We start from the raw sequence: 14333 nt of genomic DNA on the forward strand, positions 1-14333 counted from the left end.
AAATGTAATACACATTTTTAATAAACTAGTTCTCTGTGGCAAAGCAAACACACACTGAATGAGGTACAGCTCTTACTCTTCTCCAGCATGTCAGCGAGATCATTTTGCTCCATGGTCCTCAGGATGTACAGTGTGATCTTCAGAGCTCCCTCTCTACCACAGGTCTTCTGCATCTGACCATCACTGTCCAGGTCATTGTCCTCCTCCAGCTGAGGCTCAGAGCATTCTGGGTCATTCTGATCCAGGTACCTTTTGAATTTCATCAGCTCATCCTTCAGAAACATTTGAGCTTTTTCCTCCAGTAACTGAAATATACAGTTACAGTTTAATTATTATCACTCCTGGCACCGTATCTATTTATAACTTCATTTGTGAATTATGCTGCATTCCATTTCAACTTGTAATTTGGCAATTTTGAGTTTCTAGTGTGAAATTTCACCTGGAACACCCTCCAGAAGTCAGAATTCCAACTCGTGAGGTCGGGGGAATCTACACAACCTCGACCTCAGAAATCAAAATGGCTACTTTATATCAAAAGAAGTTAAAGCTGTAGTTTTATAGTGTTTATTAGCAGTTATATATTATTTGTGGGTCATTAAATTGGTTGTACACATCACTTTCTGTTGCTATGGTTTTTTTATGTGCAAAACATCGTGTACTGTAATGTGTTGTTATCAACTGGTATTGCTAACAATGACTAACAATTAATCTGGCTAGAACTGGGGCCTGTTTCAGAAAGCAGGATTTCTTTCTTAGCCGGATTTGAACTTGTCAGATTTAAGGTAGTCTGGGCTAAATATAACTGAATGTAGATGAAGGCCATTTAAATTGGGGCACATTAAATACAAGAAGTTATCTAGCTAAGCAAGAAATCCTGCTCTTTGAAAAAGGTCCCTGGTTTTGCTAAATGGCTTTCCGACTTGCTGAACTGGAATGAGGGTAACTTGGGTGTGATGTCATTCTCAGCTACGACTTCTGACATCTGAGGTAAATGGAACACAGCATTAGTTGTAAATATCATCTCTTTGATAGGATGAACTACTTATTGTACACCTGTAGAAGATATATGTCAATTTAGATAAAATATAATTCAGTAATAAATGCACACCTTGAAGATGGATGATAAGTCTCTTTTATTCATTCTATTCACTCGGTCTCTGTGAATAAAACACAAATGTCCAACTGTTACATTTTTATTTAAACAGATGTAACTGCCATCCACATTCTGAGCTTATTTCATTAGATTGGCTTCATGACATCAGCTTGTCTATGACAGTATAAGAGAAGCAGTGACATCTAGTGGCAGCACAAAGAGACAGCAGGTAGCAGCCAGGAGAGACGGTTTGGCATGTAGCTCCCAGTCACTCAATGACATTCACTGGCTACTTCTTGTAAACTGTTAACATGATTTCAAACAGATTTCAACTTAATTACCATAACTATCCAGGAGTGGAATCTGGGAGGGGACAAAACTGGCTCCTGCAATTTAAGGACCCCCAGCTGATCTTGAATTTTTATAATTTTCCTCTGCTAAAAAAACACGTAGATCAAATGTTCACACAACCATTTATATAATAATTTTGATTACAATAAAATGTATAATAATATAACAATATACAAATTTTGGATGACATCCCCCCCAACAGCACTCCTGTTTCCCTTTTGGCTCCAAAAGCAGCTCGCTTAACCTCAAAGGGATTTATTCTGTCCCTCGTTTCCAGGGTTAAGAGAATTAAGCGTTAACCTTAGTGTAGCAACATGTGCTTGAACTTTGTGCTCATTAGATTGAGCAGAAATGCAGGCTAGAGAACAGAAATGTGAGTTTAGAGCCTGTTTATCAGACAGAGCAGGAAAATCACAAAGGCTACAGTGAGTGGGGGCTGCTTGCAGGTGGCCAGACCCACAAGTTACAGGCTGTATAAAGTTCATATGAAATGCTGATTACAAAATATCCATCTACTCAGTTTCTCTCTCACAAGTGTTGCCCCTGGTCCCAGCTTCATAGCTCCTTAGTTCTGTTTGTTAATTGTTAGTTAATTCCACCTGTGTCCTGTTTCCAGTGTCTGCTCTCATTGGTTGGTTGTTTTGAGTCCTCACACCTGCCTTTTGTTAGTCCCCATGATCTGTGTATTTTAGTTCCTGCCTGAGCTCAGTTCCCTGAATTCGTCACATGCTGTTGATCCTGTGCTTTGTTTCTGTCTGTATTGGATTCCTGTGTAGTTATTTTCCCCTTGGTTCTGCTCCCTGGGTTGCCCTGCTCTTTCCTAGTGTTCCCCTGTGTTTTGTTGTTACAGCCTTTTGACCCCTAGTGGTTCCCTTATTATCTGCTCTGTGTTGTTATAAATAAACCCCTGTCATGTTGGAGCCGCACTGTGGATCGTCATCCTTTCCTCACCTGCACCATCCCCCGATCCCATGATAGCTAGTTAATCAGTAACAGGCTCTGTTCCATTAAACATGTTCAAACTGAAGCCTCAGTCTGAACAGAGCTAAAGAGCCCATGAGAATCTATTTATTATCAAAGCAGAAACATCCGTCCCAGGAGAAGACAATCTATTGTCCAGTCATGCTTAATCAATATAGAGCAGTAGCTGTATTCCAGCTGCATGCTGAGGATTGACATTTAAAATGCACTTTTCAATCTACCTTCTAATTCCTGCTCACAAGAAGTCAGTCTTTACAGTGATCCTCAGACTTTAACCTTAGACGTGATTTATACAGAAGACAGACAAAACTTCTGTTTAAATTTTCAAAGACAATGGGATTTGCAAAAATTAAAAACACTGAAAGTTGAAATTTTTTTCTATAAGCTTGTGTGTGCCTGTATGTCTTTTGACTGAAAGTCTGAGTGTTTTAAACAATGTTTAGATGTATTTTTACCTTAGATCTGAAGGAAAACGTCCCTCACTAAAGGTGATTGGTATGTCCATTGACCAGTCACTCTTCATGGAAACACAGCTGGGTGCAGGTGAGCCTGCTCTCTCCATCAGGACACTGTGGACAGTGAGAGGAAAGATCCTCATTATATAAATATAATACATACACTGTGGTCAGGGTCACATTAAACCTTCAGCTGTTTAACCTTCTGCTCTGTCTTCATGTATTTTGTTATGTTGTGAAGTTCTTCATGCAAACATGCTTGTTTACATTTAGCTTTAATGTGAAATAAAGTATCATCTAAAATGACGATCCCAATATGAAAGGTTTAGTATCATCGTTACAGTCTCCGTTACTAGGCTTGCCTGTTGTTGCTTGACTTTATATAAATTTAGCCTTAAATGGGATCCCCACAATAAATTTCACCAAGTTACCAATAAAAACTTTTGCCGACCGGCTACTGGACTGCTACTGAATACCGATAACATGTTCTGAATGGGGGGGGGAATGTGAAAAAAATATAAACTTATTTTAGCGCATATTCAGAAAATTACTTTGCACCACAAAGATGTAAAGAATTGAAGAATCAGCGCTAGGTGGCAGCAGAGGACGGCGTCCAGGGAGTACAATTAAATGTAAATTCTTGGAGGAAATTAAATTTCATAAAATTAATAAATGATAAACATAAATCATCTACCCAAGGAATTGAATCGGTTAAGTCTCGAGGAAGTGAATTAAGTTAAGATAGATTACTCTCTATTTAAAAATTGTAAAGCAGTACAAACACACAGGTTCTGTCTTACCTCACAGTTCTATTTGTTTTACATTCCGTAGGGGGGGTCATTTCAGAAGCGGCTCCCCACATTTTTGTGCCGATCTAGACCAAATGACTGATGCTGGGGCCTCTAGGAACACGAAGCGTAAATAGTAACATAAATGCATAATATTTAGTAGCTACTTCATGCGACGGGTGCGGCCGATATATATAAGTGTGTTTTTATATGTATACATACATACACACACATATGTATGTCTGGGGTCCCGCAGGACTGGTTTGAGAAACTGTATATATCATCCGCTCTAATATATACAATACACTCCCAAATATAGCTTATTTTATTTTAAGTTGTATCTGTTTGCTAAAATCTTACCTTCCAATACAGAATCTTATCCGTGTTTCTTAACAAAATGGAGAGTCCAGCATTAAAATACTTTCACTTTCATTTACAAACAGTAAATGCTGCGTATCAAACGCGGAAGCGGAAATGCTCACGGAGTCAGTGACACCGCGTAGGATTTTTGGGGATATTATCCATGTGACTTAATAACAAGTAACAATAAGAGAAAGGGGACAAGCTCCCGCCGCCACCTAATTCTGTCATGACGCACGTTTCGTTATACTTGTAGATATAAAACGCGGTTCTGCAGTGACACTTAAATCAATAACACACATAAATCATTGTCACACAATCTTACTCATGATTCACTTTTCACATTTGTCGCCGCCCTACGGCTGCTTTAGACAGATCCCTCTGTCTTTCGAGACAGACATGTCCTTCAAAGCGAGCTTTGGACAGTGGACTGTGCTTAATGTACAATATATATAGATTCATAATAGTAGCAGATCTGAGATGTGTGCACTGTCATAGACGGTCCACTGCTCTAAGCACTTTACCAGATGTGTCTTATTTTGTCTTACAGTTACAAACCCATGTATGTGTTGCCCTATTGCACATTATTATACGGTATAACAATTAATAAACATGTACATACATAAGTAACCTAAAAATTCAAGGGGTGTGCATTGGCCCCCAGAGTCCACTGTTCAAAGCCCACTTTGCAGAACATGTTTGTCTCGTTTATGTCATTTCCTACCCTTTGTACTATGAATGGACACTCGGGGCACCAGTGACTGTGAGTGAATAGGAAGTGCACATGTAAACATTGAAATATTAATAAAAATTCGCGGTAAAAATATCTGGAAAACCAACCACACAACTGCAGTCACACAGACTGACATACAGATATATATACATGCACTGACAGACAGACATACACGCACTGACAGACAGACATATGTTACACACGTTACGACAAAAGCATTGGGCTGGCGTGTAACAGGTCGGCTTTTATTCTGTAATCACAGAAAATAATAATCAAACATAAAGGCTGCGCCGTGCTGACTGCTGAACGTAGCTCGCGCTCGATCTGAGCTGCTTCTACCATACAAACGATCTAAAAGTATAATCGAAACCAACAAAAATAGTCATTAAACTTACAAATATTACCAAGAACACGTTCGATCTAATGCTTGTGCACTTAACTCACCTGTAATCACAGAAAATAATAATCAAACATAAAGGCTGCGCCATGTTGACTGCTGAACGTAGCTCGCGCTCGATCTGAGCTGCTTCTACGGTTCGCAGTCAGTCTCTCTGTCTCCCATGCGCCATTACTGCCCCCTCTGGCGCAAAAAGGGTATAGCACCAGAGGTTACTGTTCATGCAAGCCAGTGTGAGGGTGTCCCACACAGCAAAAACAATGAAAACACAAAATACAACAAAATAATTAACTGAACCGTTGTTGAAGGGCTGCCTTTCTATAAACAAATACTCCTGAGTGCCACACCCTCCCCTGCTTATTAAAAGAAGAAAAAAATGTTTTTTTTTTTCTTTTTCTTTTTGAATATCGACCACGCTGCATTATCCAGTATCCCTTGAACGTATATGGTGAGTATATGAACATAAATATACACATACACGCATCCCCTTTCTGGTACTACTGGTAAGGAGCAACTTGCAATTACCTTTTTCACATACCATGCAATATCAAAGGTACTGTTGGAAGAAGCACATGTTGTTTCTCCCGATGAATAAACAAGTTCACCTTACAGTGTTCACTGCTCATATCCTTGTAACCAGACACATACACGGCCTACTCTGTCACTTTGTCTGTTACTATATTACCACATAATCTCAATGGAGACACTGTTGACATAAGTAATACAGTCCCCTTAGTCTCTATGCATTGCACTTCAGTGTTCTCGGAATCATTAGTATCTCTCATCACAGTCTTATAGAGTTCATATCAGTAGTTCAGTCTTCCATACGCTGCTCGCATGGTGTTTGATGTCCACGGTCTCCAGAGGTTCTGTGAGCATGGGGGTGAGACACTCACCTCGATGCAGTCCAAGCCCACTGGTCTCCTGGTAGGGTGTCCGAGCTGATCATAGGAGAGGACCTGGGGCCGCCGCCGCTCCCTCTGTGGGTGGATGTGGGATGAAGGTGCTGACCCCAGCATGACATTAGAGTCTCTGCCTCTCTGCTGGGGCGCATTCTCGTCTGAAGGATGGTCACTGGGCTGCTCCAGATCTGCTCCGTCCTCTGCTGTTGGCGGGCGATCCTCTTCTGCCTCCAAGGCCCGGTCGTCAAGGTGATGAGTGTCCTCTGCTCGGGGTTGCTCCAGCTGCTGCTCCGGCTCAGATATGTGCCTCTGAGTTCTGCTGTCCTTATGAATTTGTCGACGAGGAGACCTCCAGACAAGAGCACCTTCCTCATCACTGTCCGTGTCTACAGTCTCTTGTAATGTCTCTCTTTGTCTCCATACTTTTGTTTGTGTCTTTTTCTTCTGTTGGTTTTGCTGTTTGATGTCCCGTCTTTCCACCGGTAAGCTGTCACATGGAAGGAGCAGGTTTCGGTGTACTGTACGGCTTTTACCCCCTTGTTCCGACTTTATTTCATAAACAGGCATGTCCGGGCTCTTTTGGGCAACTATTATGTACACCATATCTTCCCAATATGAACGGAGCTTACCAGGCCCCCCTCTCTCTTTGAGGTTGCGAAGGAGGACTCGGTTCCCTGGGTACAGCTGAACACCATGTGTTTTTTGGTCGTAGTAGTGTTTCCCCCTCACAGCTTCTTTCTGTGCTGTTTTTGATGCAATCTGGTAGGCCGCTTTCATTTGTGATTGCCATTTTTCCACATACTCCTCATAGCTGACTTGTTGTTCTCGGTTGGACAAGTTGAACAGGATGTCCACTGGGAGTCTGGGAGTGCAGCCGAAAAGCAGATAATATGGGGAGAACCCAGTGGCTTCACTCTTAGTGCAATTATAGGCGTGCACTACCTTTGCCAGCGATTCCTTCCAGTCCGCTTTTTCACTGTCTGTGAGGGTTCTCAGCATGGAGAGCAGGGTCCGATTAAACCGTTTCACCTGCCCGTTCCCCTGTGGATGAGACGGCGTTGTGTGGGAGCCACGAAGACCACAGACTTTCTGGAGCTGGGCAAACAGTTGGTTTTCAAATTCTCGGCCCATGTCGTGGTGAATTCTCGCAGGAAAGCCATACTTCAAAGAGAAATGGTTAAAGATTTTGTCCACCACTGTCTTAGCCGACTTGTTTTTTGTTGCATATGCTTCAGCGAAGCGCGTGAAATGGTCCATTACCACCAGGATGTATTCGTACCCGTGTTTGCATGTCTCTAAATGCAAAAAATCGATTGACACCAGTTCAAAGGGGTACATTGTGGTAATAGAGGTTAGTGGAGCTCTGTGAGTTCTATGGGGTCGTTTTCTTTTTATGCACTCACAGGCATGCATCACAAAATGCTCTACATCTTTTTGCATTCTTGGCCAGTAAAATCTTTCCCTTATCAGTCCCTTATCAAAGTTCTTTCCACCCCCAGGTGTCCCATCTCCTTGTGCAGCTCTCCAAAGACAAGACTATGGTGTACTTTTGGAAGTAGGAGCTGGACTCTACCCTTAACTCGCCTGTAGAGGACGCCATCCTCATTCACATATAGTTTGTTCCACTGTCTCAGGAGAAGTCTAACATCAGGTGACTCTTTCTTAAGGGCTTGGCCTTTGGGCAGGTATTCACTGTTTTTGTAGTGCAGGACAGGCCCGATAACAGAGTCCTGTTCTTGACTGGCCCTGATTTCAGCTGTTGATAGGGTCTTGCCTGGTGGTGCCGCCGCATCTTGAACTAACCCGATGGCGTTTTCACTGATGATGTAGTTCTCTGGACCCATGCTCCTTTTCTGCAAGTAAACACTATCGGTGGCTGCTTTGATGTCATCCTGTTCCACTTCAGCTGTACATTGTGCCATGTACTGATTTATATCCCGAGGTAACCTGGACAGGCCATCTGCATCAGCGTTTCTATTTCCAGGCCTATATCGGATTGTAAAGTTGAAATCGGCCAATTCCCCTACCCAGCGGTGACCAGTTGCATTCAGTTTTGCCGTAGTGAGAATGTATGTTAAGGGGTTATTGTCTGTATACATGAGGGACATAGAAGAGGTAGTCGCGAAAACGTTCACATATCGCCCACTTTAAGGTATGCGATTCCATTGGTATAGACCCCAGGGAGTAATGAAAGCTGTCAGGGGGTGGCTCCCCGGATCCAAGAAGCCCTGATGGTATGCTTTGCCCTGATCAAGCACTGAGAACCAGGAGCAAAAACAATGAAAACACAAAATACAACAAAATAATTAACTGAACCGTTGTTGAAGGGCTGCCTTTCTATAAACAAATACTCCTGGGTGCCACACATACACGCACTGACGCACAGACATACGCGCACTGACAGACAGACATACACGCACTGACAGACATACACGCACTGACACACAGATATACACGCACTGAGACACAGATATACACGCACTGACATACAGACATACACGCACTGACAGACAGACATACACGCACTGACAGACATACACGCACTGACATACAGATATACACGCACTGACATACAGACATACACACACTGACACACAGATATACACGCACTGACACACAGATATACACGCACTGACACACAGATATTCACGCACTGACATACAGATATACACGCACTGACATACAGACATAAATACACTGACACACAGATATACACGCACTGACATACAGATATACACGCACTGACACACAGATATTCACGCACTCATACACATGCGCACTAGTGGTGTGTTACAGTGCGGCATGACACAGGCGGGTAAACAGGTGACGATCCACTAGCGGCTCCATGACAAAAATGTTTTTTTAAAGTCTGTTTTAGTTCATGTTATGTTCTTCTTATAAGCTCTTATTAAAAAACACCAAAGCACACATTTTAAAAACATCACAGAGGACAACCTCACAGTCACATTCACGATTCCACAATTTCCAATATTAAACAACAGTGTGATCATTCTGTATGGTCATTTTTGTTAACATTTTTGATTATTGTCTGTTTAATTTTAATATAAGCTAATTTAAATCATATTTCAAAATATACAATACATAAAATACCAGGTTACATAAACTAGACTTAAAGCAATTCAATTCTACTGTTGCATGAGATCCACATACACTATATTGCGAAAAGTATTGGGACATCCCTCCAAATCATTGAATTCAGGTGTTCCAATCGCTTCCAAAGCCACAGGTATATAAAATCAAGCACCTAGGATTTCTACAAACATTTACGAAATAATGGGTCACTCTCGGGGCGGCATGGTGATACAGTGGTTAGCACTGTTGCCTCACACCTCTGGGACCCGGGTTCGAGTCTCCGCCTGGGTGACATGTGTGTGGAGTTTGCATGTTCTCTCCATGTCGTCGTGGGGTTTCCTCCGGGTACTCTGGTTTCCCCCCACAGTCCAAAAACATACTGAGGCTAATTGGAGTTACTAAATTGCCCATAGGAATGCATGTGTGAGTGACTGGTGTGTGAGTGTGCCCTGCAATGGGCTGGTCCTCCATCCTGGATTGTTCCCTGCCTCATGCCCATTGCTTCCGGGATAGGCTCCGGACCCCCCGTGACCCAGTAGGATAAGCGGTTTAGAAAATGGATGGATGGATGGATGAATTTACATTGTAAAGGCAGCATATGACTAAACTCCTGCTGATTTAATTTATTGAAAAGCTGCAGCAAACAGTAACTGCTTCAGCCTGCTTGGTCCTCATTCTGGGACACTGAGTGAATGTTTCCCAGATGACCTCATGGGTCTCTATGCTTCATAATGTTCAAGGAAATCAGAAATGTATTTAGGCCCGAGACCCTTTATGTCATGTTTGAGATTGCAGAAGTAAGAGTAGGGGGACGTGGGATCAGAACAAGGGATTTATTGTAGAGCATCGACATGGCGAGGCACACAAAACAGACTATGGAACTGAGGATACATACTCTGACATGGACTTAAATGCACAGGACTTAATGAAAAAACAAGAAACAGCTGATAACACTGGGATTTCACATCAGGTTAACGAGGGGGGCGTAGCACATGGAAAGACTGGACGATCGGGCATCAATCCTGCGACACTGATTTCATAATTGTCTTGATGTGACTGTTGAAATTTAGGGCCAGAAAAACACCAAGATTTCTGGCTTGATTTGTAGGTTTTGGTGTCAAGAATTCTTGGAGCCAAAAACAAATATTTCAGTATTTTCCCTGTTCAGTTGTAGAAAATTCTGCCATATCCACTCATTGGTTCATTCCAGGCACTTATTCAATGAATTTAATGGACTACATGTTACATCCCTGGCTCTGGTCTAGCCAGTTTTATGGGACGTGAACTTAGGATGAATAGCATGGGTGGCTGTAGATCTACTAGCTCGATGAAACCAAGTAGGGACACTAAACCCTAAGATATGGGTTGGGACAATATTTTAATATGAACACATATAATAAAATACAACAGTGGTAACCAATACAGGGATTTGGGTGCTGGGAACACCAGGGAAGGCCAGACCCAGGGAAAAGAACATGGACGCGTCGAAGGAAAGAAATTAACAAAACATAACAGCTCTTCCCTACCCTGTAAAGATTAACTAAAACCAAAGATAGAAAATAAAAACCCAGACTACACTAGGCTTACCCACCCGAACATGAATACAGAAGGTGGCACTCGCTCTCTAACACAGTGTGTTCATACAGAGAGAGGACCTACGTGTTAATGTATGTCTGCACACTTCTTACCTGTTCAGTTTCACAAGGGGGTGAGGGATTGCAGAAGACAGGAGGAGTGTATCAAAGACACCAAATGAGACTAACAACACAACCATATCTGCCCTCCTAGACACAGACACAGCCAGCTTTGAATGCTAGGCCCCTCCCATCAGGAACAGACCAGTCAGGATTGGTTAGATCTTCCACTGGAACACTGAGCACCAATGATGGGTTGCCCTGTATTTCAGATATTCTTAGATTTCAGATTCATCTGCTTAATTCTGATGAGATTTTGTAGTGTTCCATAATCTCAGCAAACATGTAGATGTTAGGCTTGCAATAAGCATATGGGTCCCCACTCTGTTTAAATGAGCCCCATCCATCCTGTAACACTTTTGTTGCTTCCAAAAGTGGTTAAAATGGTCAATGAATCTCAGCTTATGAGCACTGCATGCTGAGGAAAGGCAGGTGTAATGCTAAAAAGCAGCTAATATGTTCAATCCCATTCCCTAAGGCCTGACACAAATTTCTGGGCTGGGACATGCTGAAGAATGTCCATGAGATGTGTGAAGTTCTTTTTTTGGCAGCTCTGAGCCATAACTACCAACATGTATAACAATTCTGTCCGTGCCCGGATGGTTCCATATCACTTGAAGCAGTGATTATACCATATCATTAACCATAGCATTGGGTAGACAGGTTTCACATATTTGCTTTTAATATCATTAATACAGGTTTATAATACCATTCACACAATTATTGGGATGTATGTGTGTCTGTGTCTGTTTTTGTTCTCTATGTAGATGGATTTGCATGTTTGTATTCAAGTGAATTTCTGTGTGTGACTTTAGGCAACATCCAAAGATCCATAAAAACACACACTGCAAAATCACTTAATTCGTCAGTTTTTTCTCTTTTTTTACAAAACGGGCTGGTTTTGGTTTAAAGTCTACTGGTTTCAGAAATAAAAATGGTAGTCTGGGAACTTCTTTACAAATTCTTTATATCGTCTCATAACGTCTTTGTGTTTGTGCGAGAGCGTAACAGAGTTTAATACATTTTGGTATAGCTGTGCATCTTTTAAAAAAATCCTTCACCTTTGTTCTACTTCTGCATGCGCTGAGTGCACTCCCCTTTTTTTGAGATTACTCAATATTGCCCTAAGACAGCATCCACACAGTGATAATGATGGAGATGCTGGGCTTCGTCATGGGATTAATCGCTCTTCCTCTTGCCTACAGACTCCTGCCAGCTGACGCTGGACCCCAACACAGCAAACAGACGCCTGTCTCTGTCAGAGGGGAACAGGAAGGTAACAGGGGATACAGAGCAGCCATATCCTGATCATCCAGAGAGATTTGACTACTGGTCCCAAGTTCTGTGCAGCGAGAGTCTGACTGGTCGCTGTTACTGGGAGGCTGAGTGGAGTGGAAATGGAGCCTGGATAGGAGTGACTCATAAAGGAATCAGGAGGAAAGGACAGAGTTATGACTGTCAGCTTGGAGCCAATGACAAGTCATGGATGCTATTCTGCTCTCCTGACAGTTACTCTGTCCGGCACAATACTAAACAGACTGTCATACCCATAAAGCCCTCAGACTCCCGCAGAGTAGGAGTGTATCTGGACCAGGCGGCTGGTACTCTGTCCTTCTACAGAGTCTCCTCTGATGGACTGACCCTCCTGTACAGCTTCACCTCCTCATTCACTGAACCCCTCTGTCCAGGGTTTTGGGTTTATACAAACTCGCCCGTGGCCCTGTGCATGCTGGGATAGCTCACTGTGTGACAGAGGAATCTTTTTTTCCCCTCCACCACCCCCCTCTGCGGAGGACTGCTTTATTTCTATTCATTTACTTTTATTTATTTCCTTAAGAGAAGGAGAGGGAGAGAGAGGGGGAAAGAATGAAGAAAATGGAGAAGAAGGGAGATAGAGAGAGAGGGAAAGAGAAAAAAAACACAGATATTCTGCTTCAATACCTGCTGATTAGAGAAAACAACCAACATCTGTACGAATCACAATGAACATGTTAAGGAGCAACAGCCGATCAAGACAGTGTGTGTCTGCGGGTACCTGTTTGGACACCTGTGTGTGTCTGTGAGAGCCTGTTTGTACACCTTTGTGTGTCTGTGAGTACCTGGTTGTACCCCTGTGTGCACACCTGTGTGTGTGAGCGCGCTGATGTTCATAAGGTTTCTCCATGTAAATGTCTAGTAGTGTGTTGGGAGCCACAGCCCCACCCCCCAGGACATGAAGTAGACATGGAGGAGACCTGGGCCCCAGACATCCAGAGGCCCCCCAGGGCATGGGACCCCCCGGAGGACCACCGCAGGTTGTATTGCAGCCCCCACCCAGAAAAGGAGGAAGAGCTCCGGAGGGAGGCCATCCAGCAGCCACAGTGCAGGAGCCCCAGGGGGCCGGCCACACCAGGGCGGACCAAGCCCCGGGCCCAGAGATCCAAGGGCCACCCCACCCCCCAGCAGGGGCCCGACAGAGCCAGTGAGAACCACCAACGCACCAGCGGCCGGGGGCCCCATCCACCGGCAGGGAGTGTGGCGGGGAGGAATAGAGCCCGAGATGTTATTTCGGGTGGAGTCTAGGACCCAACCTGACACATGCGTATAGACAAACAGACACACACATATACAAGCATACGTTCCCACCCTCATGCAGACATAAACAAATATTCACACATTCACCCAACATGGAGACACACAGAAATGAACTCTGTACACACACTCTCACTCCCCATATATACTCTATATGGACCCCTATTTTTCCTCTGGTGAGGAGACCAGAAGATCACCCCGGACCCTGCAGCAGCCGAGAAGCCCACCAGCCCAGACCCCGACCGGACGGCCAGCTCTTCCTCTCAGCCCCCAGCCCCAAATGGCGAACAGGGAACGGGGGTGTGAAAAGACCCCATGCCCCCCTTCGCCTGCTCAGATGTGGTGTTGGTGCGTGTTGTTCTAAAGTGCTTTTAAAACAGGGGAAGGGCACGGTGCCAACCACCCCCTGCCATCCAGCAGCTGGTGTCAGCTCGGCCCCTCCCCAGAACCCTCAACGTGTATGTGCGATTTATAATTGAGAAGTGGGCACTGGCACCAGAGGTAAGGCTGAATGAACAGAGGCCCTAAATGTGTGTGTCATGAGAGAGTAAGTAATGAGAGTGTCTAAGTTGTGATGTATGATTGAGATATAGGAGGAAAAAGGTAAAATCTCTGCTTTTTAATCAGTATAACCCTTTTTATTGTCTGAAGTTTCATAAATATCATAAATGAGTGGGCTTGTGTGAGCGGCATGCTGGTGCAGTGGTTAGTGCTGTTGCCTCACACCTCTGGGACCTGGGTTCGAGTCTCCACCTGGGTTATGCGTGTGTGGAGTTTGCATGTTCTCCCCATGTTATCGTGGGGTTGGCAAGCTGAACAAACATAGAAAAAAAAGAAATTTTCTGTATGATTGAAATGTAATGAAATGTAGTTCTGATGAGTGTAGGGGGGGGGGGGATTTTCCCCTCCCCTGAA

General features: G+C 43.6%; 3 protein-coding genes across 6 annotated transcripts in view; 2 read left to right on the forward strand and 1 right to left on the reverse strand.

Annotated features, from left to right (window-relative positions):
• LOC125739602 (NACHT, LRR and PYD domains-containing protein 12-like) overlaps window positions 1-12608 on the forward strand; it is a 926911-nt gene extending 914303 nt beyond the window's left edge. The window contains exon 30 of the mRNA XM_049009876.1: window positions 12442-12608. Within this exon, the coding sequence (XP_048865833.1) occupies window positions 12442-12585 (144 nt within the window). The 3' untranslated portion in view covers window positions 12586-12608. The remainder of the gene's footprint in view (window positions 1-12441) is intronic.
• LOC125739643 (GTPase IMAP family member 4) overlaps window positions 1-14333 on the forward strand; it is a 386756-nt gene that overhangs the window by 222397 nt on the left and 150026 nt on the right. The window lies entirely within an intron of this gene.
• Window positions 1-14333, reverse strand: part of LOC125739603 (NACHT, LRR and PYD domains-containing protein 3-like) — an 83473-nt gene that overhangs the window by 6240 nt on the left and 62900 nt on the right. Inside the window, exons 1-5 of one of the 4 annotated variants that reach the window (XM_049009879.1) lie at window positions 5206-5277; window positions 3681-3782; window positions 2881-2994; window positions 1109-1157; window positions 77-305 (exon numbers count right to left, since the gene is read on the reverse strand). In XM_049009879.1, coding sequence (XP_048865836.1) covers window positions 77-305; window positions 1109-1157; window positions 2881-2994; window positions 3681-3742 — 454 coding nt within the window. In that variant the 5' untranslated portion in view covers window positions 3743-3782; window positions 5206-5277. Of the gene's footprint in view, window positions 1-76; window positions 306-1108; window positions 1158-2880; window positions 2995-3680; window positions 3783-4028; window positions 4142-5205; window positions 5278-14333 lie in introns of those variants that run through there. The other 3 variants (XM_049009878.1, XM_049009880.1, XM_049009877.1) reach the window with 3 other exon arrangements.

This window comes from Brienomyrus brachyistius, chromosome 4 (genome assembly GCF_023856365.1).
Source record: "Brienomyrus brachyistius isolate T26 chromosome 4, BBRACH_0.4, whole genome shotgun sequence".
In the NCBI taxonomy this organism is placed as follows: Eukaryota; Metazoa; Chordata; class Actinopteri; order Osteoglossiformes; family Mormyridae; genus Brienomyrus; species Brienomyrus brachyistius.